The 27,204-nt window shown below is 55.9% G+C and overlaps 1 protein-coding gene and 1 long non-coding RNA gene across 2 annotated transcripts in view; one reads left to right on the top strand and one right to left on the bottom strand.

Moving 5' to 3' along the window:
- Window positions 1-637: 637 nt before the first annotated feature.
- The window catches only part of PLXNA1 (plexin A1), a 46,506-nt gene continuing 19,939 nt past the window's right edge, over window positions 638-27,204 (bottom strand). Inside the window, exons 6-32 of the mRNA XM_084766011.1 lie at window positions 27,010-27,133; window positions 26,763-26,916; window positions 26,270-26,369; window positions 24,973-25,087; window positions 21,475-21,675; window positions 19,718-19,814; window positions 19,451-19,644; window positions 19,177-19,328; window positions 18,975-19,095; window positions 18,631-18,767; window positions 17,321-17,488; window positions 16,999-17,092; window positions 16,401-16,640; window positions 16,158-16,301; window positions 15,543-15,777; window positions 14,408-14,550; window positions 13,670-13,926; window positions 13,493-13,559; window positions 8,938-9,084; window positions 8,672-8,831; window positions 8,026-8,129; window positions 7,677-7,773; window positions 7,162-7,352; window positions 6,887-7,056; window positions 5,181-5,393; window positions 4,930-5,080; window positions 638-3,788 (exon numbers count right to left, since the gene is read on the bottom strand). Of these exons, the coding sequence (XP_084622137.1) occupies window positions 3,693-3,788; window positions 4,930-5,080; window positions 5,181-5,393; window positions 6,887-7,056; window positions 7,162-7,352; window positions 7,677-7,773; window positions 8,026-8,129; window positions 8,672-8,831; window positions 8,938-9,084; window positions 13,493-13,559; window positions 13,670-13,926; window positions 14,408-14,550; window positions 15,543-15,777; window positions 16,158-16,301; window positions 16,401-16,640; window positions 16,999-17,092; window positions 17,321-17,488; window positions 18,631-18,767; window positions 18,975-19,095; window positions 19,177-19,328; window positions 19,451-19,644; window positions 19,718-19,814; window positions 21,475-21,675; window positions 24,973-25,087; window positions 26,270-26,369; window positions 26,763-26,916; window positions 27,010-27,133 (4,072 nt within the window). The 3' untranslated portion in view covers window positions 638-3,692. The remainder of the gene's footprint in view (window positions 3,789-4,929; window positions 5,081-5,180; window positions 5,394-6,886; window positions 7,057-7,161; window positions 7,353-7,676; window positions 7,774-8,025; window positions 8,130-8,671; window positions 8,832-8,937; window positions 9,085-13,492; window positions 13,560-13,669; window positions 13,927-14,407; window positions 14,551-15,542; window positions 15,778-16,157; window positions 16,302-16,400; window positions 16,641-16,998; window positions 17,093-17,320; window positions 17,489-18,630; window positions 18,768-18,974; window positions 19,096-19,176; window positions 19,329-19,450; window positions 19,645-19,717; window positions 19,815-21,474; window positions 21,676-24,972; window positions 25,088-26,269; window positions 26,370-26,762; window positions 26,917-27,009; window positions 27,134-27,204) is intronic.
- Window positions 18,624-21,464, top strand: LOC311588420. The gene is made up of 3 exons (XR_014776194.1): window positions 18,624-18,759; window positions 19,208-19,378; window positions 20,931-21,464. It is a non-coding gene; the product is annotated as an uncharacterized lncRNA (long non-coding RNA).

Raw genomic sequence — 27,204 nt, 5'->3', positions numbered from 1 at the left:
CCTAGGGAGGCAGTATGCCTCCACAGCCAGCAAGAGCTGCCTCTAGTGCTACTGTACCCAACTCCACACATTCTGCCAAACTGAGAAGGGCAAGATGGGGCACCTGAGCCACGTCACATAACAGCAGGGATTAACTGAATGAGTGTGCAAAAGGGCTGTTCCAGCCCAGGCTCTTTAGTGCAAGGCCAAGGCGGAGGGAGAGGCTGCTGGCCGAGCACTAGGGAAATGCTTACAGCCCTTTGTGGGCAACTCAGGGGCCTGGGTCACATATGCACTTCTGGGCTGCCCTAAGGCCCAGGGACAGAATCTGCATTTTAGGTTAACAGGACATCAGGGATCCTGCCTTATATATGGGTATGCTCCCAGTGAGGGTTGCACATAGCTCTGCCACACCGGCCACCACTGACGTTCCCTCTGTTCAAATAAGGGGGGGTATGCTGCTCGTTTTCAGTATTAGATGAAACTGATGTGACACATGGGCCTACTAGGTTTCCAGGTGACTGCCCCTGCAGGTTTACGCCTAGACCCTAGTCTGGGGGGCTGCTGCCACCCTAAAGTGCTACCCCGAGGATGTGATAAACTCTGTGGTCACCTCTTAGATCCCCACCCCACTAAAATATGACCCAGAGACACAAGCTTTAGCAAAAATGTTTAATCTCTCCTTAATGTGTGTTTATTTACAAGTACTAAATCTGAAGAACCGTAAAATAGGAAATAGCCGTCTATTTACACATCTGATGGCTGAGCGTATCGGCTCTGCCGCTTCCAGAGAAGCAATGGCCGAGGCCTGGTCTACTCAGACCGTCCAAATGACCAGTTTGTTTCTTTTGGGGGGGGGGGGAGGGGGAGTATAGGGAGTGTTCTGCGGCATTAAAGGACAGCTAATCATGGGCTTCACCTTAAAAATATCTTTCTCTCTCTAAATATATCTACTCTAGCTTGTGTAGCACCGATGTGAGCCACCAGATCCAAACTGGGGGAACTGGAGTGGGGGTGGCGGTTGGGCCCCTCTGTAGCAACAGAGGTTGTTGCTGGCCTGTGCCTGGAACTCAATGCTGTGCCTCTTGGGAACAATCAAGGCCCTCATCCCTGCTGTCCTATTTAGCTGTCCAACCGTAAGAGGGCAGGGCAGCTGGAAAGCACAGGGCCAGCCCAAGGCATGTGGAGGCCAGGCACCCAGGTCCAGCTTGTAAAGGCCCAGGCACTCCTGAGTCTGGGTGCACAGGGAAAGACCAGGCAGGAAGTTAGGCTTTGGGGGATGGGGCCCACGGCAGCACGGCAGTACCACGAGTGTTAGAGCCAGAGCCAGGCTGGCTGGAGTAGGCTCGGCCACCTCCCTGGGCCCTGAGTATCCACCACCCAGTGCACAGCAGGCTCCAACCTCAAGCCATATTGAGGCCGGAGTGGAGCCCTTTGCAGGGTACCAGAGAGACGGATGGCTCTTGAAGACCAAGGACAAGCAGATGTCAGAGCCTAGTCCAGGAGTGGCAGGGAGGTGAGGCCTGGCCCTGATGGCTGTGCCGAGAACAGCTAGGGCAGCTCGCATGTAAACAGATATGCTAAAGTGCTTGCGAACAGATGCCCTGGGGACGCTGCTCCAGGCCACCTCACCACCCACCCCACCCGACACCCACATGGGTGAGGTGGCTCGGTAAGGTAGAGTGAAGCTGGCCCTTTCTGAGGGAGCCTGGGGGCCTTGGGCAGGATGGTGGGGGATAGTGAAGGCATCGAGCCTAGAAGCTGTGCGTGGTCCAGGCAGAGCTGGAAGAACGAGGGGCTTCCATCTGAAGCCCACATCCAGGGAAGACTTTAGAGGAAGCTGAGGCTCCCACCCAGGCACAACCCAGAGGCATCACAAGGAAGAGGGGTATGTCCACGGGTAAAACCCCAGGCGACAACAGGGGCTACTGAGAAACGGCTATATCCAGGCCGGCTAGCCTTGGCTCTGACCTCAGTATCAGCCCAAGGAGTGAGCCACACAGACGAGGTGGGGTCTGAGCAGAGCTCGTGGCCCAGGGTGCCCAGGCCCCTTGACAATCCTGGAGGAGGAGCTCCCTGAGTCCTTGCGCCTGCTCCACAGCAACTAAAGGCGCAGCTCTAACATGACCTCCACCCTGTCCCACCTGGCTCCCCAGCTTAGAGTGTGAAGGACCACAAGCCTAGCAGCCCATGGGTGTGGGGTGTGCTGTCCCCAGCACTGAGGCTGGGCCTGGCCACAGTTAGCTGTCCCTTAAAATCCATTATAATCTTTAGTACCATCAAAAAAGTGAACTTCAAAAGGGGATAGGCCGCTCGCTTGCTTTTCCAATGACTAATTAAAAAAAAAAACTTAAAAAAAAAAGGGTCTAACCACCTCTAGTATTCAACACTTGCAGTTTGAAAAGATCAACTCAGACTAAACGCTAGCACAGTCATGCAGGTCCACAGCCTCTGCGCCCGAAGCTCGGGGCACCGGGGATCTTGGGCAGTGGCTTCTTTGTCTGCGGGAAGCAGAGGCCACATCAGATGGCAGCTCCAGGGCCCTTGGCTTTGCTCTCTTCCACCTGGGTTCCTCCTCAGTTGCCTTCCCGTGTCTCCTCCCTCAAGAAACTGTACAGCACCCTCCTGGGGCTGGGGCCACATATATACATATATATATATATATACACACACATACATATATATATGTACAGGGTCCATTAAAAATGTGTTGTTGCTCCTTGAGGGCAAAGGCGGACACAGCTGACTTCCGGTCCCTTGGGTCACTGCACCCCCACCCCCCAGGGCAGAATGCAGCAGGATTTCTTGTTCCCTTAAAAGCAGTACCCAGATGTCTCACTGTGGAGGGGCCAGGACACTGCTGAGATGCCAGGCTGGAAGCCACTGGGAGTGTCGGGGGCAGGAAGGGGCACAGAGGATGGAGGGATGATGGTCTGCTACCCTCCTGGTCTCCATGGTGGGCTGCGCCAGGAGCAGGAGGTGGGGAATAAATAATGGGAACATGCACTCTGACCGGAGCCCCAGGCGCAGAGGCTCCCAGAGGCACAGCCCTGAGGACAGAGAGGGGATCGCCTAGCCTTCGTCCGCATGTCACCTGGGAGTGGGGTCTGCAGGCCCTCCATAGGAGGGGAGTAGGGCCTCTCCCCAGCAGAAGGATGTGGCACTCCAGCCTTGGCCGCGCATAGCACGCGGTGAATCTGAGGGTGGTGGCAAGCACGGGGTGCTAGAGTAGAGGCTGGTGCGACAGCCCCAGACTGTGACTCATCTGGCCCAGCCCTGGGCATCTCACCTTTCCCTCAGACTCTGCCTGCTGGTAGCATCTGGAGAAGCCAGGAACTGCAAATTGGTCCAGCCCCTTGTCCTATTGCCCTCCCTTTGGAGGGCCTGGCCTTCTATCTCGGCCCCTCAGAGGCCACCTCTCTCCCAGGAAGGCCACCAGCAGCTCTTGCCAAGCAGCAAAGATCCCTGGGCAGGACCAGCCACGCTGTGCAATCCTTGCCCTAAGGCAGCAAGCCCTAGGCACAGAGGTGGCTCAGCAGCAACCCTCACATCCACAGCGATAAAACTCGGCCCTGCATGGCAGGGAGAGAAAGGCGAGGGCCAGGACCCAACTGCAGTCCCACACCTGGCACTCAGTACAGGTGGACAAGGGCTGTCTCCTGGGTCCTCCTCAGCTGCCCTCCTGCCTTCTGCTGGGTGGTCACTTCCAGGGTTCAGCTGCTCAGGGCCATTGTGTCCACCACCTGCTCCAGTTTGCTCCGAAGCCGCTGCCTTCGAGCCTGCTCATCTTTTTCCAGAGCCACCAGAATCTGCGGGGACCGGGGATGTGTTAGGGTCAGGGCTGGCTACCCACAGACACGGGCTGTGCCCAGTGTGTGCCTTGGGGGGCTTTGGAACAATCATTCAAGGCCTGACTACCAGGTCCTAGCTATGCAAACAGTTCGGATCCAAAGCACTCCAGCACTCCAGGGTGAGTCCCAAGATCTTCACTTCACCCTCATCACCCGGCTCTGGCTCTGGTCTCTCCCACCACCCTCTCAGGCTTCTGTGTGCCTCCTAGGGTAGGGCTCCACTCCCTGCCTTCTGCTGTGGCATGGTCGCTGCTCTCTCTCGTCACTGGGTTTCGTATGCTCTTGAGTATCACACCCCTACCTCCAGTCACCTGCCTCCCCATACCTCAGTCTATGGGAATCCAGGCTCAGTGTCGCATCCTGTGCCCTCAATCACTACAGCCTATGACCTTTGCATGGCTGGTTTGGTGCCTAGAGCCCTTCTGAGCCCATAGCTCCATGGCCTTAGACCTGTCCCTGTGGCTTCCCACGGAGGGTGGGACAGGGTGCCACAGCAGCCTGGCTCAGCACAGCCTCTCTGACTCTAGACCTCTAACAATCCGTCTGGCTCAGGGACACAGCCAAGCTCAAAGCCTGCACACCCAGGGCACCCTGGCCTGTGTACATCTTCTGCCTGTTCGCAGGTGGACCCTAGCTCAGCCATGTGGCCTCCCTGGATCTCAGCCAGCCAGGCCCACTCTGTCTCAGTGTCTTAGCACTGCCCACATATGCCCAGTATCTAGCTATCTGCACCCATAAACTCCAGCCCAGAGTCAGAGACAAGTCACCCCAGAGAGATGAGTCAGGGTACCTGATCTTTGGCAAAGGACAAAGAGTTTCCTGGCGGTCCCACTTCAAGTCAGAAGACACTGACAGCCTATGCCGAAATATCATCCAGCCCAATAAATCTGTTAGAGGCCCACAGCTATCCACCCCAGGCAGACACTGTCACCTTGTCACCCTGTCTCCCTTCCTGCCCCAGAGACCCTTCTGTGTGCCCAGAACCTCTGATTTCCTTACTGCCCCAGGAAAAGCTAGGTGGTCAAGTGAAGAAACAAAGCAGGTATTGGGCGAGTTCTGAGATGCAGGCGGAGCTGGGGTTGGGGTGAGGGGTGCGCACCTCATCCTTGTACTTGGCGATGTAGGAGTAGATCTCGTGCAGGGCACTCATGCTGTTGAACTGGCTGAGATGCAGCCGGGACTGCTCTGCCAGGTAGGCGCTCATGTCTTGGTCGCTGATGGCGGGCATCTTGGCAATGTCAGCATAGTACCTGACAGCAGTAGGTGGCAGGGTTGGCATGGGTGGGGTCACAGGGCCTACCCACCCACCAACCTGTGGCCCCAGTCTACATTACCCTGCTGACCACCCACCTTTCAACCCAGCTCTTGTAGTTGGGGATGTCCTTGGCATAGAGCAGCTTGTTGGAGGGTGAGTCTTTGCCCAGCTTGTGCTCTGACGTAGAGCAGGAGTCCATGAAGGTCTGCGCCACCACTGAGAGGCAGGCATCTGTTATGCTGTTCTTGTGGATGTCAAACACAAACTGCGGGTTCTTGATCACATTCACCCAGAAGCGCAGCGGCAGGCTGTGGACAAGCAGGCCCAATTGTGCTCAGGAGGGCTGCTCTGCACCCTGCTCCCCTTCTGGACAGCAGCTAGGAGAGTGCTCAAGTGGGCCAGGCCCCTTACCCCACTGGCCAGACAGGGCATGCTACCCACAACCTAGTGCCTCCCAGAGCATCTCTCCAGGTGTCCAGCTTATGGACAAGGGCCATCCCTGAGGCCCGCACACTGGCTCATATCTTGCCCCTGTGCTCGGCTACAGTCCAAAGACATACGCCTTAACACCCACCCTCTATGCCCCACAAGGTCTCAGACAGCCTTGGCCTAGTACCCAATTATAACACATGCTGTTCAAACAGAAACTAAATGACACTGTTGTTGGTGACCAGAGGCATGTGCCAAAAGCCTGGTAACTCCACATGGCTGAGTCAGCTGCTCTAGAGTAGATCTAGAAAATTCTGTACAGCAGAGCACTTCTGGGCAGTGCCGCCCCACAATTCCTCCCTTGCTGGGCCCTGTGGACCTGGGTCTTAGGCTCCCACAGCCCTGGACGGTGGCAACAGGTAAAAGCCAAGAGGAATCTTGAGAAGGAAGGGAAGGCGTAAGGGGTCTGGGCAAAGGCCAGGACCATCCAGCACACATTGGCTGAGGGATTTGAGACTAAAGCTGATGGCCGACTTGACTTGGAGGTCAGAGCATAACTCCCAGAAGTAAGGAGTTAACAAAGGGTGAGGACACAAAGGTGTGCCTGGTGGGAATGCAGAGTAGGAGTCTGGTGACAGTGTCCAACCTTGTGGGGGAAGAAAGTCAACTGAGCAGTCTTCAGCCCAGGTGGCCATCCTCTAAAGTTGTGAGCTATGGGGGTGGGAAAACCACACACAGAGGCAGAGCCTGCTGGGTCAGGGGACTGTGGGGCCCATGGCGAGGCTGCAGGCACCAAGGCAGTCCACAATTATAGGTGGTCTCTTCTGGGAAAAGGCAGGCCAGGGTTGAGTACAACAGCAGTCATAGGAATCACTGGAGTGGATCCACTCGGGTCTGGGGTGCCCTCAACTCTCACCTGAAATACACAGCTCCACACTTACTGACATGTGGCCTTTCAGAGCCAGCTCTATCCACAGATGCCAGCACTGCACATCACAGAACACAGGCTGGTACCTGCGCTGTGCTATCAACTGGCTCTGACCCACCAGGCTCTGTTTCTCACATGGCAGCCCCTCGGACAGGGATTTCCAACAGGCTAGAATAGTAGGGTTGTGGTGGGGTCCAGGGCTGGAAGCTGGGAAGGCCCAGGAAGATCTCGGCACTGCAGGGCCCAGCCCCCTCCGCCTGGCCCCTGGCAGCCCCAGCCCCCTCCGCCTGGCCCCTGGCAGCCCCAGCCCCCTCCGCCTGGCCCCTGGCAGCCCCAGCCCCCTCCGCCTGGCCCCTGGCAGCCCCAGCCCCCTCCGCCTGGCCCCTGGCAGCCCCAGCCCCCTCCGCCTGGCCCCTGGCAGCCCCAGCCCTGTGGCAGTCGCACCAATTGCTCTTCCAGGTATGGCGCACATCAGAGTCGTGGATCTGGTGCTTGTCAGCCTGCTCATCCAAGAAGTCAAACATGTACTTGATGGCCAGAGGCAGGGCAGAGCCACGATGTGCTGTGCTGAAGATGGTCTCAAACAGATCATCCACAAACTTCTGCAGTGTTCCCTGTAGGGCGAGGCACCGAGCTTCAGGGCTGCCCAGCTAGGTGACCTGGACAGGTCAGTAGGAAGCCTAGATCTGGCCCCGTGCTCTGTACCCCTATACCCCTACCTTGGTGGCCAGCAGCCTTGTAAGGTAGATCTCAGAGACCATCTTACTGCCGCGGTCACCCTCACGTTGGTCCAAGTGGTCATGGTTCTTCACCAGGTGCCACAGCTTTGTTCCACTTTCCAGGTCTGGCGTGATCATGGGTGTTCGTGAGCGTAGGCTGTCGGGGCTACTGGCTGTACGCAGCATGCTCTCTGCAGGAATAGCCTGTCAGCTGGCAGAGCTGTGTCCCTTACCCAGGGTCAGACCCTGTCCCACCCTGGCCAGTGTTCCCTCAGAATCTGGGTATGTTGGGGGATGGCCACTGTGGCCACACGAGCACCATGAGGTTGCTTGGTTTCAGGCTATGGGAAAAAGCACTGCTTCAGAATTAAAGGAAAGGCCAGAGCCCAGTGACATGCCACAGCCATGTCCCCTTAGTCCTGGCACCCAAGGCACTACGGCAGTGCACTGGGAAGGGGACCCCATCCAGGGCCATACCCACCCACTACCTGCTTGCAACCCTGCTGGCTGCTCACCGTATCTGCTGAGGGACTTAGTGAAGGTGGAGGAGTTGGAAATGTTGTAGGCAGATGTCTGCTTGGGCACTAGTGCCACCGAAGATCCATCCGTCACCTGAGGGCAGATGTCAAGGATACAAGTTCCCAGGGTGCCACTAAGATGTCCTGCCCAACCTGGGGGAACCTAAATACACCCCTGGTGGCAAATCATGTCACCACTCTCAGTCTCCATCGGGATGGCTCCAGGGCAGATAATCCCTTGGGCATGGCATAGTGCACACCTGGCTGGGCATGTTCCAGTGTAAGGGAAGGGAAGCCCACACCATGGCCAGAGTTGGGTGGCCTGGCCCCTGAATGGCAGGGTCACCTGATAGTGAGCCAGTGTGTTCAGCCTCTTCCAATCATTGTCAATTTTGGTGGTGACATCCTCGTCCTGAAGGATGATGCGTGCCATGCGGCCCTGGCGCCATTCTATAGGAAACAGGATATTGGAGGTGGCCCTCCCTGCTACCCAAGGCACATAGGACACGGGTGTGGGGGAAGACATGACGGCAGGAAGAGCCTGGGATAGAGTAACAAGCTGCGGCTCTTCCACTGGAAAGCTCCATTCACTGGCTCAGAGGTGGCACAGTCTGCCCGTGGGGCTGGCCCTTCATCTGCTGCCTGGATGAGGCCAAGAGGTAGGCCCTGCTTTACCTAGATTCTAGGCCCACCCTTTCCAGCCACATCTGCTACAGGGTCCCAGAGCTGTGTCACTCCTCTTTCAACTTCCCCAATGCAAAAAGACCTCAGCCATGACCACCTGGCTTCCCAGAGAATTACCAGATTCACAGCCTCTCTCTTGTCAGGCCTCCAGCAGTGTCCTAGGGCCTGCAGACTCAAGTGTACCCTGTCACCTCCCTTGCAGACTATCTGTTGTGCACCTTCTAGTGGGCACCTCCTACCATCAGGACAGGGACTCTAGGAACCCGCCCTCTAACTGACAGACACAGGGACACTTGCCCGCCACTCACCCAAGTCCATGTCCCCAGCCTTGGGCCGCTGGGAGTAAGGCACGCCCTTGTATACAGTGTCCAGTAGCTTCTCTTTGACCTGTGTCACGGTGTCGCAGTTCAGCCCCTTCACAGGAACCTCAGGAGCGTTCTCATTCTCGGGGTTCACACAGTTCAGGGTCTGTGTGTGAGGAGGGTGGTACGCTAGCATCAGCCCCATCCCTGGCTTCTGCTAGCCCTGCTTACTCTATTCACTGGGAGGGGAGGACCCGGGACTGGGGGCTCACCAGGGTCTTGTAGTCAATCTGCTGCCGAATGAGCTTGTCCTCGCTCAGAGAGTAGCGGGCCTCCCCTGTGATGGCGTCAATGGGGCCCTTCTCCATCTGCTGCTTGATGGCACAGTACAGCATGAAGAGGGGCTCCCCAGCACACTCCTGTGTGGGTGGTAGGGTATGAGGCTGGGCCAGGACCTAGTCAGCCCTTTAAGGGCTATCTAGCTGCTCCCAACAACTCCATCTCCTCTTAGGAGGTAAGCCTGTCTCTGGAGCCAGCACCAGGCAAGGAAATCAGAAAACTTTGCTATACCAAGTGTGGTGGTGCAGGGGAAGGGACTGCATGTGGCCACCATGACCATGCAAGAAGATGGTGAACCGGCCCTCACTGCACATAGGCGTGACATGTCTAGGGACCTGTCTGGCCAGAAGTCCAGAATCACTAAGGCCGTGCTTTCGCTGCAATCACCAGCACAAACATGCTGACTCCTGAAGCTCCTCGACACCAAGGGGCAAGTGAATCCACAGCCCAGTGCCAAGGAGAAACGGGGGTTGGCGGGATGGGCTCTGCACACCTGGTGAGGGCCTGCACCACTCTTCCCTGCAGCCACCTAGCATCTGGCTCTCTGCACTGCAGCTGCACCCCGTCCCAGGGTCTCTGCCCCATCCCTATCCTCCCTTAGCTCCTCCCAGATCCTGGACTGAGGCAGTCAGCTCTGAGAGCCACGGCACAGAGGGTGACAGCCACTGCTGACTGAGCTGAATGAAGGAAAAACTATCACATTACTCAGCAAGGCGAGGAAAGCAGCTGGCTGGAGCTCAGGCTACTCCCATGGCCCTGAAGGCCCAGCCCAGACTGCTGGTGTCAGTCCTTAGAGGGGTCCCTGGCTCAGAGTGCCCAGGCAGGAGGTTGGCCCAGGTGGACCCCTGGCAAGCCCACAGTGACTCTGCTCCTGTACCCAGATGCTCTAGCCCCTTGTTAGCATCTGAGGCAATTAAAGAGACAGCTGCTAAGGAACGGCCCGGAGCATAGATCATCCCCAGACCTTGCGACAACATTCCTGTCTTTGAAATTATGTTTCATTTGCAAACTTGGCTTCATTAAGTCAGCGGGATGTAGGAGGGAGGGGGAGCAGGTTGGGACTCAGAGCCATCAATAGCTGCCTCCTTCAGCAAACATGACCTCATAAGGCTTCCTAGATTAGATGTCTGCCCTTGGGTTCATAAGCAGAGTAAAAGGAGCCGAGGAGGCAGGCCAGATGCAGACCCACCCAAACTAAGGCATCTGCCCCAGAAAAGCCAGACCTTCTAGAGAAAACTCAGACTGAGCCAGGCAGCTCACCAGACCCAGAAGGCAGCATCCCCCCTGCCAGCCCGACCGTCATGTCTACCAGGCCTGCCAAGACTGTGAAAGAGAGCCCAGGAAGGAGGCGGGCCCCAGATGAAGCTGTCCTAAGCCCAAGGCTGGCCCTTCTCTACGCCTCTTTTTCCTGTCCCATGACAGGCAGAAGGTAGGGCCTCAGCCTCCTCTCAACCCTGCTGAGAAGGTGCAGAGAATGGTCCTTTCACACAGGGTCAATGGAGGAGAAGTGCAGCTCAGTGAATGAGGCAGGGTAGCAGCTTTCCCATCTGAAGGAAAGTCAAAGCAGACCTCTCCCCCAGGCCACACACTTCACCTCTAGCATAAAAGCTGCAAATGATAGAGTGTTGGTATTTAAAAAAACAAAACAAAACTTGCCATATACTTAAAACACACACACACACACACACACACACACACACACACACACACACACAATGTGGCTTCAAAGATGAAAGTGCCTGGTCAAGCAAGATGTTTAACTTGTCAAATAAGTGGCAGCCAAAGCAGAGTGCCATCTGTCTATATATACTTACTGGCAGTGATGGCACCCAGGCCTGGAAAGATTCTGAAAATCAGCACATCTTATGCTGCAAATGAGCATGCCTGGTCACCTGCGCTCACTCTGGAAGCCCACAGCAGACAGCTGGCTGTGTTGGGGAAGAATTCAGATTCCCCCAATACCCTCTGCTAATGTGACAGAGGACAGTGAAAGTGACAACACAGTGGTCACACTGTGTAACATTACACAGAGGCCTAGAGGGCAAACTGTGTGTGCCAGCTTACCTGAAAATGTGGGCCTAACACTACCTGGGGTAGAAGAGGGGGTGAAGTATGAGGCAAAGTGCATGGTGTGAAGAGCAGGGCGCAGCACCAGGACCCGACGGGCGGGGCCACCTACAGCCTGGGAGGCTGGGCTGGGGGAGAGGCAGGGGAGTGTCATTTAAGCCACAAGTACAGACAAACATGTCAACGTAGCCAGAACTCAAGACAGAAACTTAACAAGACTTGTTCTTCTACCTGTAAACATTTGCTTTAATACAGAAACCTGCCTAGGAAAAATATCGATGGCTGTGGCCACCAGAGCTGGGCCCTGCCCCTTTATCTAACAAGTGCAGTTGACAGTGTAGTGACAAGTAGGCAGAGCAACTACCTCCTCCTGTGTTCTAGTCACCTGTATCTGTGGCAGGGATGGGCTCAGACCATGAGGCCTTAGACGGAACCCATGCACTCTGCTTTCCCTTCCACCCTCCCCAGTCAAACAGCTGGGTGTGTGGCCCAGCTATGCTGGTCAGAGGGGTGGCTCTCCTTCTAGGAAGGGGGCAGTCATGCTTCTGAGTGGCTCACGGCTTACCACACCTGCATTTTGGTGACAGCTATCCACTGCATACTGTGGACAGTAGCTGACCACAAGCAGCTGACCCAAAGGAAAACACAGTAGCGATGCAGGAACCACATACCTCTGTCAACAGACACAGGTCTGCAATCACGACAGCAATGCAAAGGTATAATGGAGGCTCCCACTTGGAGGGCATCCCCACAGCAGTAAATTCAGAGCAGAAATTATAAAGACGGTGCAGTGGAGGGTAGGAGAGGGACAAGGTGTGGTTTATGAAGACAGATTTCAGTTTTACAAGACAGATGGTGCAGATGATGGTGGCAAGGTCTGCACTTTACAGCTGTATTAACTCCAGTAACTTGTACACTAGACACCCCGCAGGCTGTAGCACGAAGGTCATGAGTTTGAGGCTAGTGAGATGACTCAGCAAGTAAAGGAACCAGCTGCCAACTCTGCCAACTTGAGTCTGATCCCTGGGACCCACATGGTAGAAGGAGAAGACGTCCTGCAAGTTTTCTCTGACTTCCGTATGTGCATTGTGGTATACGCTCACATAATAATAATAATAATAAATGTAATTTTAAAAAGTTTCGAAGGTAGTTAATTCTGTATTATGTATTATTTTGATCCAGTAAAATATTTAAGATTGTGGCATATTTAAAAGAGACCAACTATTGAGCCATGAAGGGTGGAGGAACCTGTCTGATGAGTGAAAGAAACCACTCTGGAAGGCAGTGTAGAATGTGACTCAAGCCCTAGACTCCAGAGAAGGCAGAGCGATGGGCAGGAGGAGGGTCTGCTGCAGCTCAGGGAAAGGAGACACTGAAGTGTATCCTCTCAGCACTTTAAAGCAAATGCCCACCAAGAAGCCCACGTGTGGCTCAGTGGCCTCAGGCACAAATGCCCCTCCACGAGGCTGTCCCAGATGTCTGACGGGTTCCCCTCCCTCTGCCCCACAGTAGCAGGTGCAGGGCTAGCCCTGCCAGCTTCCAGAGGCAGCCTGCCTCCCCACATGGTAGCAGCAGACACTGCAGAGCTGGCTCGGGATCTGAGGCCCAATGGGGGTGAACTGCACTCGCTCCTCGGTGTGGAGAATGAGGATCAAAAGGGGTCAGCACGCGTCAAGACCCAGCATGGGCACAGCTGCTGGAGTGCCTTAGCCTTTGCTCAGCCTTGCTGCTTCTGCTTCACCGAGCCTGCTTTAATGAGCATGTAAATAACTGTCCCCAGGGCGCACTTCCATAGGAGATGTGCCCACTAACTATCATGGGGGCTGCTGTGCACACATACCCTCTTCTCCCCAGCTTTCCTTGTGCCATTCGGGTCACTTTTCTCCATCTCTGGTCCCCAGCTGTCCTGCCTCACTCCTCAGAACCACCTGGTTTCTTCCTCACTGCCACGTCCTATCTACTGGCTCTCTTCCCACTAAGCCGAGGCATCCCACCAGGGGTCTGCTCTGAGCAGACCAATGTGCCACCACTTCTGGGCCAGACAGTCAGAACTCAGCAGTATCTTCCTGGGGGAAGGACTGTCCAGGGCTGGCAGAGACTGCCCCAGCCCCATCCTTGCCCTGTTGCACTGCTTGTCACTGAATCCAGAGCTCTGGCTAGGGCCGACATGCATAGGTTATACTCCCTGGGCATGCATGCATCCCATTGGCCATGAGGTCATGCAACTGTGTGATTACTGAGACTCTTAAGTACAGGCAACTAGTTCAACCAACCAGCCCTCATGGGACCTGCTGAGGCCCTGGGGGCTCTGGAGAGCCAGAAGCCCAGGGTGGACTCGCAGCCCACCACTGACTGAACACACCCCTTTCCTCCATTCACTGGGGCCCTGAGGTCCAGCTGACCCTACACAGAGCCACCTACCTTGAGGAACTTATACAAAAGGAAGGTGAACCAGTTGGTCAGCATCTTCTCTGCCACTGACTCGGTCCTATGGGAAGAACAGCAGATGCGAGTGGAGTCATTTCTGCCATCCAGTAGGCACAGGTCCCCATGACTCCCATGGCAACCCATACATAGGCCAGGCTCCCCTCATTGTACCTCCGCAACAGCAGCTTGGGATGGTTCTTGCTTTCCAAGTTCTTCTCGATGAGGTCAGACAGCAACTGCTTAAGCACACCTGTGGCGTACTCCATCTCACCCTGCAGGGCTGTCATGATGAGTGAGGCCACATTCCCACGGTCACGCATGGAAAAGCTACGCTGGGCCTCCAGCGTACGGATGAAGGTCAGCAGGAAGTGCTTCTTGGTCAGCAGCTGTCCGAACAGTGTCAGCGACTTCTCCACATTGGCCTGCACCTAGAGACACAGAACCCCAACAGCTCAGGCAGGGAAAAGGCCCCTTGTGGCATGGAGGCTACCTGGGCCTGGAGCATACAGGTGAACCAGGTTGCCCTCACTGCATAGTGAAGCTCAGCATCTAGATCTCCCGAGAGACCCAGCAGAAAGCCCCACACGGCCTAGCACAGGAAGAGGAGCCAGGGTTTCAGGCAAAGGGCAGTTATCCTGGGTGAAGCCTGGAGCACCGATCCATGCCTGGGGGCTTCTTCCTGCCTCCTGCGGAACCATGGGCAATGGTGTCACCCAGGGCAAGCCACCTGCACCAGAAATCAGGCCCCTGCCTCAGAGCTCAGGGTCCCAACCCCGTGCTGGCTCCAACATGGGTCTGATCTCGTACTTCCTACTTGGCCAAGCCTTGCAACTTCTCTGAAAGGCCATACCAGCGCCCATGCCGTGGCTGCCCACCAGCCCCTAGGGACCTCTAAGCTAGCAGTCCTACCTCCATCTCCTTGAGTACAGGATGGTCCTCAATCCCAGGAAACAGCACTCGCATGGCATATGTGCGGTAGTCAAGGAATGGGATGCCAGCACCATCTAGGTCACTGGTCAGCTCATGGATGTCTGTCTGTAGCTCTGCAAAGGCTGTGACCAGATGTGGGGTCAGAGACCGCATGCCTGGCACTCCCCTCCCCATTCTGAGTCCCATCCTGCCCACTGTCTGGCCAGGATCACTGGTCCTGACCTTAAAGAAACCAATTTGCCTTTCTGTACCTCAGTTTCCCTAGTTTAGGACAAAACTTCTCTCCCTCTGCATGGGATTAACCACAATAGGGTAACAATGGCTCCAATATTGGGTGGGTGAGAATGGGAAGTTCTTTATCCAAGACCCAGCCCTGGGTGGAGCAGGAGACATGGCCATTCTAATATTGCCCCTGGGTTCCCAGTCCCATGTCAGCCACTGCCTTATATATACCGTACTCCCAGGGCCCTCAACACCACTATCTCAGTCCATACCACCTCTCAAGGTGAAAGAAAGCAGGAGAGTGGCAGGCCCTATAGAACATTCCAGAGCTGTGAGGTGTCAGTACAGCAGTTGCCCACTGGGCAACTATGAGGTGATCAGGAGTCAGAGGGGCAGGGCAGGCTCTGGAGCACCTAGCAGGTATGGTAAGGTGCTGTGCCTCCGTCTCCTGGCTGCTGGCAGAGAAGGCACCACATACCCTGGACGTTCACACTCCCTCTACAGGTGGGAGCTAATAGCCTCCGCTCGTGTCTGCCTCCTGTCCACCAAAGCTGTCCACAGGGCAGGTACCCAGCTAACCGTGTGGCCATCTGGGCTTCTCAGGGGCTGAACATGGTTACTTGCACTCTTGCCCACTATGTGACATGCAGGGACGTGGGCATTCTCCCTGTGCCCATTCTACAGACCAGATGATCAGGGCACAAAAGATTAGGTGGCATATCCCCTAGATTACAGCTATAGAAAAGGTGGTCCCTTCACCAGCAGGATGAGTCTACTACCTGTCACCTCCCTGGGACCAAGCCTGTTAGTAGGAGCAGATGGGTTCAGTGGTGGTGACTGCCTCATCAACCACTGTCCCCTAGACTCTTGCCCTACAGATCTCCTTGCTGACCTTCCTTGCACTCGAGGGCCACGCGTGACTCTAGGTTGTCCATCTGGAGCTGCAGCCTCTTGAGGGTGCGGTCAGCATCCCGGGACTTGCGTTTGTAGGCAATGAGCACAGCTACGATGACCAGCAGCAAGAGGCCGCCCCCTCCACCGATACCCACAATGGCTGGCAGTGTCAGCAGGCTGTCTGAGTACACCTGGAGCATGCCAGGTGAGAACTCGAAGCCCCCAGCCCGCACCTGCAGGACGGGACAGAGATGATCAGAGGGTACTGGCTCCTCAGAGCTTGAGGCCCCTGTCCAGTGGCCCTTAAGCCACCCCCAGCACCTGCCAACAGGGGTGACACGAATGGCTAACAGGTGCAAAGTGGTGGAACACAGGCAGACGAATGGCTGCGTAGTCAGCACACATGCCCTCGGCAGTGGGACCGCCAGTAGTGAGAGGGGCTCAGAGTGGTGGAGAATAAGGGTTGAACGGGCAGTTCCTTGGGGATTTTCTCAGAGGTGGGGTTGCTTAAGTCGGGGGCAGGGGTAGTAGGTCAGGAAAGCGGTTCCAGGAGACCACAGCTAAGCTGTGACAGGGACTGGCCCTGTGCATGAAGGCAGGTTGGTGGGCGTACCGTGACTTTGTGCTGCCCTGTGAGGTTGGGTGCTTCACACAGCAGCTGTGTCTCAGACACAGTGAGGATACAGGGTGTGGAACCAATGAGCACCGTGTAGTTGAGCCGGGAATTGCCAGGAGCAGGTGGCACGAGATTGCGTCCCTACAGGGGACAGAGTGAGATGAGGGCAGTCCTGCGGTCTCGTCCCCAGCTCCAGCCCATCAGCCTCTGCAGCAGGAACACACAGTGGCTGAGACCCACCTTGAGAATGAGTGGGGAGCTGGGCTTCAGCTCCAAGAGACCAGTAGGACTGAGCGGCTCCAGTACGGGGTCCGGGTAGTAGAGGAATGAGGAGCTGTTGAGGACCAGCAGCGTGCGAACATTGTCCATGATGAAACCGATCTCATCCGGCCGCTCTCCCAGTTCTGGTGGGCTGCGCTTTGGGTTGTCTATAGACGGCGCCCGGCACACCATGGTGGTGTCATTGTACACCATGCAACTCTGGGACACAGACCAGGACCTCAGGCCAGCCCTCCCATTGTGGGTCAGCTACCCAGTGACAGCCCCACCCTGGGAATGGCAGCTCCCTGTGAGAACGGTCTAGGCACTAGGGAAGCACATGTTGAAGATGTCCGTTCTCTGCAGGCTGAGGGCCAGACAGACCAGAGGCCAGGGCTCACCCCTAGCTGACCACTTCGTCCTCAAGGCCTCAGCATAGACGGATAAGCATGGGGAGGCAGAAGCAGGGGTGTTAGCAGCAGTAGTTATCGACCCAGGAAACACCCATATGGCCAGGAGGGGGGACAGCAGAGCAGGACAGAGTGAAGGAGGGGGTCGGAGGCACAGGGCGTCCACTCACATTCTCCCTCTCAATGCCTTCATACTTGGCCCGGATTCGAGGTTCACGGACGGTGGCCAGATTGGTGCCTGTGACTGTTAGAAGGGTCCCACCACTAAAGGAAGAAGAGAGGAGACAATGCCCTAGGTCTAGAAGCACGAGAGATAGACAGTCTCTCCCTGTATGAGCAGGTGGGTCAAGGCTCAGTCAGAGCACTTCTTGCCAGGATTAACTTCCTTAGAAAGCTGCCACTGAGTGAGCCACCATGGAGCACCCAGGAAAGGCACTCCCTGACCTACATTGGGGAATGGGAGGTGCTCCTGGCTCCACACCGGGCTCCCACCTGTTGATGCTCCACTCGGGGTCGATCCTCAGGATAGTGGGGTCTTCAGTGTAGTTGTACTTCACCTCAGGGTTGGAGAGCTGGGCACGGTTGATGTTGATAACAATAGGGGCGCTGCCAGGGGTCTGCCCAGGAGGTGTCAGGCAGCGGATCTCTCGAGAGTTCCTCCTGCGATGGGGTCGAGATGAATGAAGGCACAGTGAAGCCGCATGCCAATACATCAGCAGCATTCCATGGTGGCTGAGCACTGGCTCCCAGGGGAAGGCTTGGGCCTCCCTCAGAAGGCTACTGAGAGGACTACTTTGGCTCTTGAGTGGCCACCAGTGTCTGGTCCTACCCTGACCCCTGGCTGCCCCTCTCCTTCCACACCCTGGGTCTCACCTACACTTGGCTCTATACTGCTATAGTTCTTGACCTCCACCCTACTCTCCTCATGTCAACATCCCTAATGCAGATGGATGAAACAGATCCTGCCTACTGCTCGCAGGAGGTCCTGCCAGGAGACCCTGGCCAAGCCTCTGTCTTCTCACAAGTGCCAGATAGCCATCCTCGCCCACCCTGCCAGGCTCGCAGTAAGTACACCTTGCAGATGACAGGCTATTGCTCTGGAGGCCAAAGAGACTAAACTACACGCCTGAGCCTTTCCACATGTCACCACTGCCTTCCCCAGACTCCAGAGCACAGAGTCCCACTACCACCAAGTGCCTTGAACAAGCCAGCTCCCTCTTTCCTACTGTACATATACCTGGAAAACACTCTGCTCCTAGCAGCAGTGAGCTGGCCTGGGGCATGGGGTCGCAGGTGACCTTCATCAGCAGTCAGCAAGGCAATACCTGCCCTGAGGCCTGGCCCCTTGGCTGTGTCACCTTACCCTAGAGGCCCCACAGCCACCAGGCTGCAAACACCAATGATTAGCCTGATAACAGGTAATTACCACAGGAAAATATTTAAAGGGCCGTTCCATTATCATCCTTAATCTAAAATTATCCACTTCAAGCCTTGAGGCTTTTGTTAAGATGTCTGTTTTCTCTATTAAACTTTTTGAAAATACTTTTTCATTTTGCTTGCAAGAGAGATGCTCCCCTTTCCTTAGGAGAGACTAGAATGGAGGCAGCAGGTAGTACCCACTGAGGCCAGGCCACACCCCCTTCCTACTCTGGTGGCTGGCCCCCTATTTCCATGGCAACCTTTTCTGCCTCTAGGTTTCCATAGTGATCACCCCAACCAGGTTTTCCATATCCGTTGCCCAGGCAACAAGGAGGGGACAGCAGAGCCAGGAGGGAAAGCCCTGTGGCCCCTGATCCTCTCACCAGGAGAAGGAGCAGGGCCGGCCGCCGATGGACACAGCCACATCACTGCCTGCATTCAGATGGCTTCCTTCAATGCCAATCCAGGTGCCCCCGGACAGAGGGCCACGGGAGGGGCTCACACGGTAGAAGGTTGGTGTCTGCAGGAAGATGACTTGTTAGAGCGCATACCCATAGCATCTGGGCCCCTTACAATCGGTCAGCCCTGGGGGCAGGGGTAACCACTCCCTTGTGACTGGGCTCAGCCTAGGTATGGGCAACCGGGGCAAGGTCCTGTACTAAAGTCCAGGCCTACTTTTGAAGGCCTGGGGGCAGCAAGAAGCAGAGGGCAGTGGGGTGGGGCTTACCACAAAGGTGAAGCGCTTTGGGGACAGGGCTCGGTACTGGAGGGAACAGTCCCGCACACACACCTCCACCAGGGCATCATGGGCACGCAGTGTGCTGGCATCTCCGATCTCACAGACAATCCTGTGAGCATGATGGGGCTCAGCACCACAGAGCCACTCCCAGGCCACCTAGGCCTTCACCACCCACCCTGGCCTGCCTTACTGTTCTGCACTGATGTACTCGCTCTCCACAGGGCTGCAGGGCACCTTGCCCACGTGCACGCCTAACCGCACATCCTCGAACCGGAGGCCCAGATTCTCACCGGTGATGGTCAGTCGAGTCCCTCCCTGTCGAGGGCCTGTCTCTGGGGACAGCTGCAGGAAGGCAGAGGCTGGGGCGGACACAGCAAGGTCTACCATGCCAGGTGAGAGGAGGCAGTGGGTGGGTTTGCAAGGGTGGGGCTGGGCAGATACTGGACTGGGTCTCCAACTCCTACCTTGAGGATCTTGGGGTCTGTGCAGCGGCTGTTGCCATGGTGGGCATGCATCCAGGAGGTTGGTGAGTCAGCTGGGCAGTGGTGGCGCAGGGAACAGCGGCGCTCAGCTACGCACCAGCCACATTCAAAGCGTGGGTCTGCCTTGAGGCAGAGGCCACAACTCTGGCGCAAGGCTGGGCACTTGTAGAGGTGGGCTATGAAGGGAAGGTTGGTCAGCGTGGACCCATACATCATCCGTCCACCCAGGCCACCAGCCCTGCTACTCACCCTGGATGTTCTGGGGGTTGTCAATGACAAAGTTGCCATTCCACACAACTGACAGGTTCACAGGCAGGTCGCTGACATCATTCCCTTCATAGGAATACTGTTGGAAGCAGGCACAGTGGTCATGCTTGGGGTGGTGGGCCTCTATGCCACATGGAGGATCAAGGGCATCTATGGGGGCCCCTCAGCATCTCTGAAACTGACTACTGAATGAGCTTGCCTACACGCAAGCTGGACTAGAACACATAAAGGTCTTCTGCCTGTCTCTCCACATGGGGCTTCTTTTCTGGCTCCATGGCCCTGATCCCTCCTGTCAAGTTCTATCTGCTACAGCCAGGAAGAAAGCACATCAATAGCCAGCCTCCATTGTTATCCACCAAGGCTGTCCTAGACACTGCTGCCAACACCAGGGCAGTCTTGCCTGAGCAGGGAAGTCAGGTGTCTGGGAAAGCAGGCCTAGCTGAGCCCAACAGCATCAGGAAAGCTTGTGAATATCAGTCTTTGTCTACTCAGGCCAGGACTTGTGAGGTTTGAGGCATTTGTGACCCTACATGGGTCAAAAGACCTGTGTCCTGGGGACCGAGCGCTGCTCCCACCTCTTCCTAGGCTGGCTGCACTTAGGCTAACAGCCCTTCCCAATGGCCGGGGCTAGGCTTAGCTGCGTCCACTTACTGCAGCTGATGACCTCAGCTCTGTCTTGGTTTGGGCAGAGGCAAGCAGCTTGGCATCTCAAAGGGTGGCTCAGCAATTCATCACTATTTTATCTGAAGGAATTTAATTGGATCCTATCAAATTTCCTGATACCCTCTCTTCCCTTTAAACACTGCTGAAGGGAAGATAAATGGGGGTCTGCAGAGAAGGGGACAACAGAGATGAGGCGTGGGGAGACTCAGGAAGCTGAAGCAAGAAAAAGGGGGTGGTAAGAGTCAGAGGGGCGTGTGTGGGGGGTGCGGGCTATGTGAGAGCCAGTGAGTGAAGGACGGGAGGTGACCAAGAGACGGGAAAGGGTAGTGTGGCCTGCCCTGCTTGGTAGAGTGTCCACTCTGACCCCAGCTCCTGTCCTGTTTGATAGACCTATCAGCCAAGGGCTAATGGAACCAGGGGGTGGGGACAAGTAAAGCCTTGCCAACAGCCCTGCGTCCACAGGCCAATCTGGGCTTAATCCTGTTCCAAAAAAATTCATTACCCTCCTGACTATATGCTTTCTGGACACCAGGAAAATGAGGCCTGCCAGTAGTCAGCAAGCCAGCAGAGAGCTCAAAACCTGACTCAGGCACCCCGTGCACATCCAGAAAGGACTTGTTCTATGAAGACCTCTGCTCTAGAAAAGTCCTCAAGGCCAGACTTGCTGAGCTAAGTGATAACTCTGGGAATGTCACTGTGAGGTATGAGATTTCTACCATAGGTTTTTCTCTCCCCCATCCAGCAAGGCTACCTGCTGATCTTCAAATGGCCATAGTGTGTGTAGCTTCTGTTTGTGGCCAAAGGGCACAGGCTGTGCTCACTGTATCTGCTGTGTCACCTGTACTCAGGAACTTGATGGGATAGACCCACCACCAGCTAAACCACGCACACTTACCCAAGGGCTCAGTGGTGGCCAGAAAGCCAGCAGAGCCCACAGCCCTTCCTAGGACACATCTGGGCACAAAAGCCATCTTGGCCTTTCTTTGCTAACACACCAGGTCTGGGACTGGGTGGACAAGGGCCCACTCGAGAGCATGGAGCACCCCACCTTGCCCACCCGCCTGCTGTTTCCTCACCGAGGAGTTCTGGCATTGTAGGCTGGAGCTGTTGAAGCGCAGCGCAGTGACGCGGGCCGGGCTGCCTGGGATGTGGAAAAGGCACTCGTACCCTCGCTGACCTGACTGCGGCTGTGGCAGGTTCCGTGCGGCCAGGGTGATGGGCTTCACCACACCCACTGGCACATAGATGTGGGTAGAAGGCAGGATCTGGGGACAGTCCTGAGGACAGCAAAGCTCTGGCTGAGTTAGGTCTGGTGGGCAGCAAGAGGGGCAAGTTCCACTACGTCCCAGGCTGCGGCGGCTCACAAAGCCCAGGCTGCCTGGGTCACCACAGGGACAGTGGTCTTCAGGTTTTGCTCCCACCAGGTTGTGGCTGCAGAGAGGCTGGCGTACTCACTCTGGCCATATCCTAAGACCCCACCACTCACTCTGGGGACCACAGGTACCCCATCTGGCCCACAGCTGTACAGCAAGAGCCAAGAATGGGGTGCTGGGGTAGCAGGCTCTCAGCTGGGAGCATGTAAAAATAGCCTGGGCCCTGTAGAAAAACATCCAGGCCCCCCGCCCCCCAGGGCCAGGGTTTCAGCAACAGTAACTGATGCAATGCCCAGCTTGCTTGCAGCATGGCTGGCAGCAGCCTCAGGAGGAGGCACCCCGTGGGAGCGTGTGGAGCAGCTTTAAATAGGGACGCTGAAAACAGGCCTGATCCCTGGGGACTGCCTTCGCTCCCAAGATGTAGGCCCAGGATCTCCTCTACGGAGCCTAGAAGAGCCTGAGCTCTAACCCAACCTCTCATGGTTTGACCGCAGCAGATCTGGGAACGCTCAGTGGGCAAGCCTGTGGCATGCCCCAGTGTCTATCGGCCACCAGCCCCAACTCAGGTGGGAGCCCTGGTGAAGACACCTGTATGCAGGGCCACACCCACACCACTGTTTCCCCTACCAACTGAGGAGCGCCTGGTAACCATACCACAAGACTCAGGCTGTGATGGGCCCCAGCTGAGAGAACAGCCATCAGCTTAGGCTCAGCCTGCCCTGGAGCCTGCAACAGCCACCCGGAGCTAGGCTAACCACCCACCAAGAATAACATAGCAGGCCCAGAGCCCAGCATTGCTCACTACCCTTGCAATATCCTTGTATGAGCACAGCAGGCAGAGGGCAGATATGGCTTGACTGGAACCTAGCCAGATCCTCCTGCCTGTCCCACTAACCCAACACTGCCCTCCCAGCTATCAATCTGCTGGCCACATTCTGGATGGAAGGCCTGCCTGGTGTAGCTTCCTCCTCACCTAGCTTCCTGCACCCTCTCCAACCCCAGCAGTGTATCTTCTAATTATGAATTCCAGAACTCACAGGCCAGGCTAAGTGGGGCTCTGCGGGGCATACAGGATGGAGCTGAACTAATCCCACCAGCCACTTGGACCTGGCCCTGCGATAGGAAGTCATAAGAGTCTCTGGGGTCATCACTGGGCCGGAGAGATGGCTCAGAGGTTAAGACTACTGGCTGCTCTTCCAAAGGTCCTGAGTTCAATTCCCAGCAACTACATTGTGGCTCACAACCATCTATAATGTGATCTGATGCCCTCTTCTGGAGTACAGGCATACATGCAGGCAGAGTGTTGTACACATAATAAATAAATCTTAAAAAAAAAAAAAGTCTCTGGGTCTATTGGTTCAGCACAAGGACCAACAGCCCTAAAAGGTCTCACCGATTGCTTGTTTCTCAGCAGCCCAAGGCCTGCCTGGGAGAGACTGGCAGACACCTGTGGAGGAGCCAGGGTCCCTGCCTAAGGGCTCCTGGTTATCCCTTCACGCTGGGTCAGGTTCCTGTCATCTGACACACAGCACTCTCCCTCATGTAGACAAGTCTACTTCCCTATTGGGAGCTCAGAGGGCATCCCAGGGCCTGGCAAGGGAGAGAAGCCAAGAGTGAGGCCCACTGAGGCCACATGATGGGTGTCTTGTGGAAGGCCACTGTCCATTCCTCCAGCAAGGTCATCCCAGGTCCCCAGGACTGTCAGCCTGAGCTCTGCTGACCAAGTCTCCGTGAGGTACCTACCACGCTGGCTGCCCATCACTACCTGCTAGCAAGCCCTGGGTGCAGGGAGGGTGGTAAGGTGAGTGCCTACAGGTCTCTCTCCACTTCCAAACTAGTATTCTGGGTACAGAAAAGCATCTTAGGCTAGAGAGCCACAGAACTAATAAGCCTGCATGAGGTCCCCCAGAGCCAGAGGCAGGGAGAGAGGTGTGTGGCTTGCCAGGTTTTCCAAAGAGTTCCATTCGCTATGACTGTGGCTATGTAACACTGCTGCCCTTCCATACGAAGCTGCAAGTAAAGAAGAGTATGCACCCACGGATCAACCCATTCCCCAGAAGAGCCCCCACCCCCACCCCCCGACCTCAGCCTTGTGCAAACAAATCAGGGCTCTATGCTTCCCATCTCACCCAGCACACTATGGCTTTGCTGGGACCTGAGCGGTTGTCACTCTAGGAAGAGGGTTTTCTCTGTTTAATAAAACTTCCTGGAGGTGATGGCTAGTCAGGGCAGGACTAGAGTATCAGAAGCAAACTGGACCACCTTGGCCTCAGGAACCATCAACAGGGGTCTCCTCTGGCTTCTACCAGTACTTTGCTATCTCTAAGACACTGCATAGGCCTCTGGAAATAGCCACAGGCCAGCCCTTGCCAGCTCCCAAGGCCCCTGGCTTGGCTCCTACTGCCTACCCTGGATACTGTGATCCAGTTCCCTGGCCGCTACTCTCTCAGAAACCCCACCCCCACCCCAGCACTGTGTCCCTGGCCTCCACCCACTGTCACAGCCCCCATCACCATAAGGCCAGGGTCTTGCTTTTTACTGCAACCTTGTCCCAGCTGGCACCAGGCTAGGAAGCAGGAGCATAATGGGTGGCACAGGGCAGAAGGACAGAGGAGGGCAGCTCACGGAACCCTACTTATACATATGACCTTCGGCCAAGCTTTTCAAACAAGTCCAGTCTCGCTACCGCTCCTACAGACCCAAGTAGGAGAATCAAGGCCTCTTCCTCTCAATCCCAGCACAGTATTAACTGTGAAATGAATGGTTCCTGACTCAAGTCCTGGCCCCACACCAACATGGCCCTCGGTTCCTGTCCCAGCTTCCCATCCATGCAGGCCTGTATGCCCAGGATGTCACATGCTCCAGGAGGAGTGGCTTGCCCCTCCTAGTCAGACTCGGCTGTAATTACTGGAGCTTCAGAAAGCCCCAGACCTCCACTACTAACCTCCTTCCCTGACTGGGAAGAGAGCTATAACGAAACATGCTGGTCAGGCTACGCTGGCCCAGGCTTCCACAGGGCCTCTGTCTTCCAAGGACACCCAAGGCCACCAGCAAATGTTCTCAGTCTGGACTCAGGCTATGACATTCAGCAAGTTGTCCCCATCTTGGTCACATCTCACAGCATACAACTGGCACCCTAGCCACCCATGGGTATTGTTGGGTGATGCACCCTGAGGCTCACTGGTACGTCTGAAGCCTTACCTCAGACACGTTGACACGGCCTTCTAGAAAGGCACAGTCAGCCGCATTGTTGGTGCACACGTGGCGGTATTTGCACCAGTGGCAGGGGAAGGAGCCGTTGACACATGCCAGGCAGCTGCAGGGAATAAATGGGACAGGACAGTTAGGCCTAGGAGGGTAGCCGCTTGTACTTCCACCACGGCGACCAGTGTGCTGCTTCTCCTTGGAGTGACACTTCAGGGTTTTTGCAACAGCTGCTCCTGGCCAAGGTCACCAAATCCTCTGCCTGCTGCACATGCCTTGTTGAGAATGGTCTTGCCTCCTCTGGCTCTCTTCCCCCTTCAACCTAGCACTGGCAATCATGACAGAACCAACATGTACTTGTAATTAAGTACAGCAGGAGCGCACGTCACACATCCCACTTCAATGCACTCAGGCTGGTGCAGGCAGTTTGGAGTGGTCCCCAACTGCCCAGATCTCTGTCCATCTCGGCCTGTCCTATCCAAACTTGTCCTACCTGGGCAGGAGCTGCTCAATCTGCATCTCACAATCCTGGGGGCTTGCAAAGAGACAGCCTCACGGCCTCCAGACCACAGCTTCTCTCTGCCCCCCAGAACTACCCAAGCAGGTCTTATTCACCTTGCTCCTGAAGACAACCCCAAGAAGGCCCCTGGCTGTCTATCAACAGATGAAAGCATGACTGCAAAGCCAGCCAACTCATTGTCCCAGGCCAAACCTGCCACTGTTCTCTCTGAAATCCCCACCCGTGCCCTGGTCTTCTGAGGACCTCTCTTCACCCACTGTGCCCTGGCTAGTGACGGACTTTAATATGTCCCCAGATTCCTTGTATCTGAAGCCAGGTGCTCACAGCTAAGATGGGAAAAAGCAAACAGAGCTGTCCCTGCCCAACTCCCTGTGCCTAGCCAGAAGCCCCAAGAACCAGGCAGGGGCCAATGCCGGGCGTCCTACTGTGCAGCAGATATTGTCAGGCCCAGAGTCAGCATACACCAAGTTGCTGTGTCTCGTTTCCACAAAGACCCAGATTATCGTCTCCCTCAGAGCTTCTGGTCCCACCCTGGTGGCCAGCAGGACTTTTCTTAGGTCCAGTTCCTAGAGCACCTCTCCATAGGGCTGCAATACCCGCCACAGGCTGCCCCCATGCTTCCCTCAGGGACTTGTCTAACCAGCTCTTCAACTGGCAGGCTGCTTTTGTGAGGCCTCTTATCTTGCCTGCTTGACTGGATGTCAGCTGTATGAGGGCAGGCCTGCAAAGACCACAGGGATGGGACTAGTAAGGCCAAGATCTAGGGACACTCACGACTGGTGAACACTGCAGTTATAGAAGACAAAGTCCACAGATGCAAACTTCTTCCCTGTCTCCTTGGACTTGAGGTAGAGCTTCACCACACGCTGGTCTCCTGCAGAACACAAAGGCTAAGGCACCAGGACCATAGACCACAGAGCCTGGCATGCACAGAGAAAGCCCAGATGTAAGTCAGCTCATCAGATTTTTAGGCTAGGCCTCAGGTGGCTGATGCCTCTTCCTTGGGTGGCCAGTGAGCAGTCAGAACACAGATTCCTCATGAAGGCTGGACTAAGTGGACTTGCTGGGCTACTTGCCAAGCACTGAGGGAAACGGACCAATAGCGGGCAGAAAGACACGGTGCTCAAACCCAACCAGGCTTTCATCACAAGCAGACCAAATGGCCCCACCTCCACTGACCCCACCTGAAGCTCTGTCCGGCTCCACACCCTCCTGCTTTTGACTCCTCCTGGTCTGCAACTGCTGAGCAGGAAGAGTACCCACTCACCCTGGCCCTGTGTGATGGGCGCCACTTCCCGGGCAGAGGGTGAGTGGCAATGGATGCGGCCATCTTCCAGGATGCTCTCAGTCTCTGTGAAGTCCTCAAAGGAGCAGTTGACACCAGCTGAGAGGTCAGGCACATTCCAAGCCTGCAGCACAAGCTGGCCCGTGGAAGAAGGCACGCGTGAGTGGTTACCTGCCTCACTTGCTCTACCCCACTATTCCCTCCCAGCCACCTCAGCAGCCACACTCACCGGCACCTGGGACATGGTGACTGACACATTGCGGGGCTGGACAGTCAACTGTACACACTGCAGCAGGTCAGAGGCAAAACGCTGGGGCTCATCTGCCCGCTCACAGGCATCCTGCCTAGAGCAACTGCAGGGAAAATGCGCTCAGGTTGGGCTCATAGGCATCCAGAGTCTCCAGGGACACTGGAGAGGGGTCCT

The sequence above is a fragment of the Acomys minous genome (genome assembly GCF_964271855.1).
Source record: "Acomys minous genome assembly, chromosome: 17".
NCBI lineage: Eukaryota > Metazoa > Chordata > Mammalia > Rodentia > Muridae > Acomys > Acomys minous.
The sequence above is the reverse complement of the archived record's forward strand: the minus strand, read 5'-3'. Positions and strand labels throughout refer to the sequence as shown.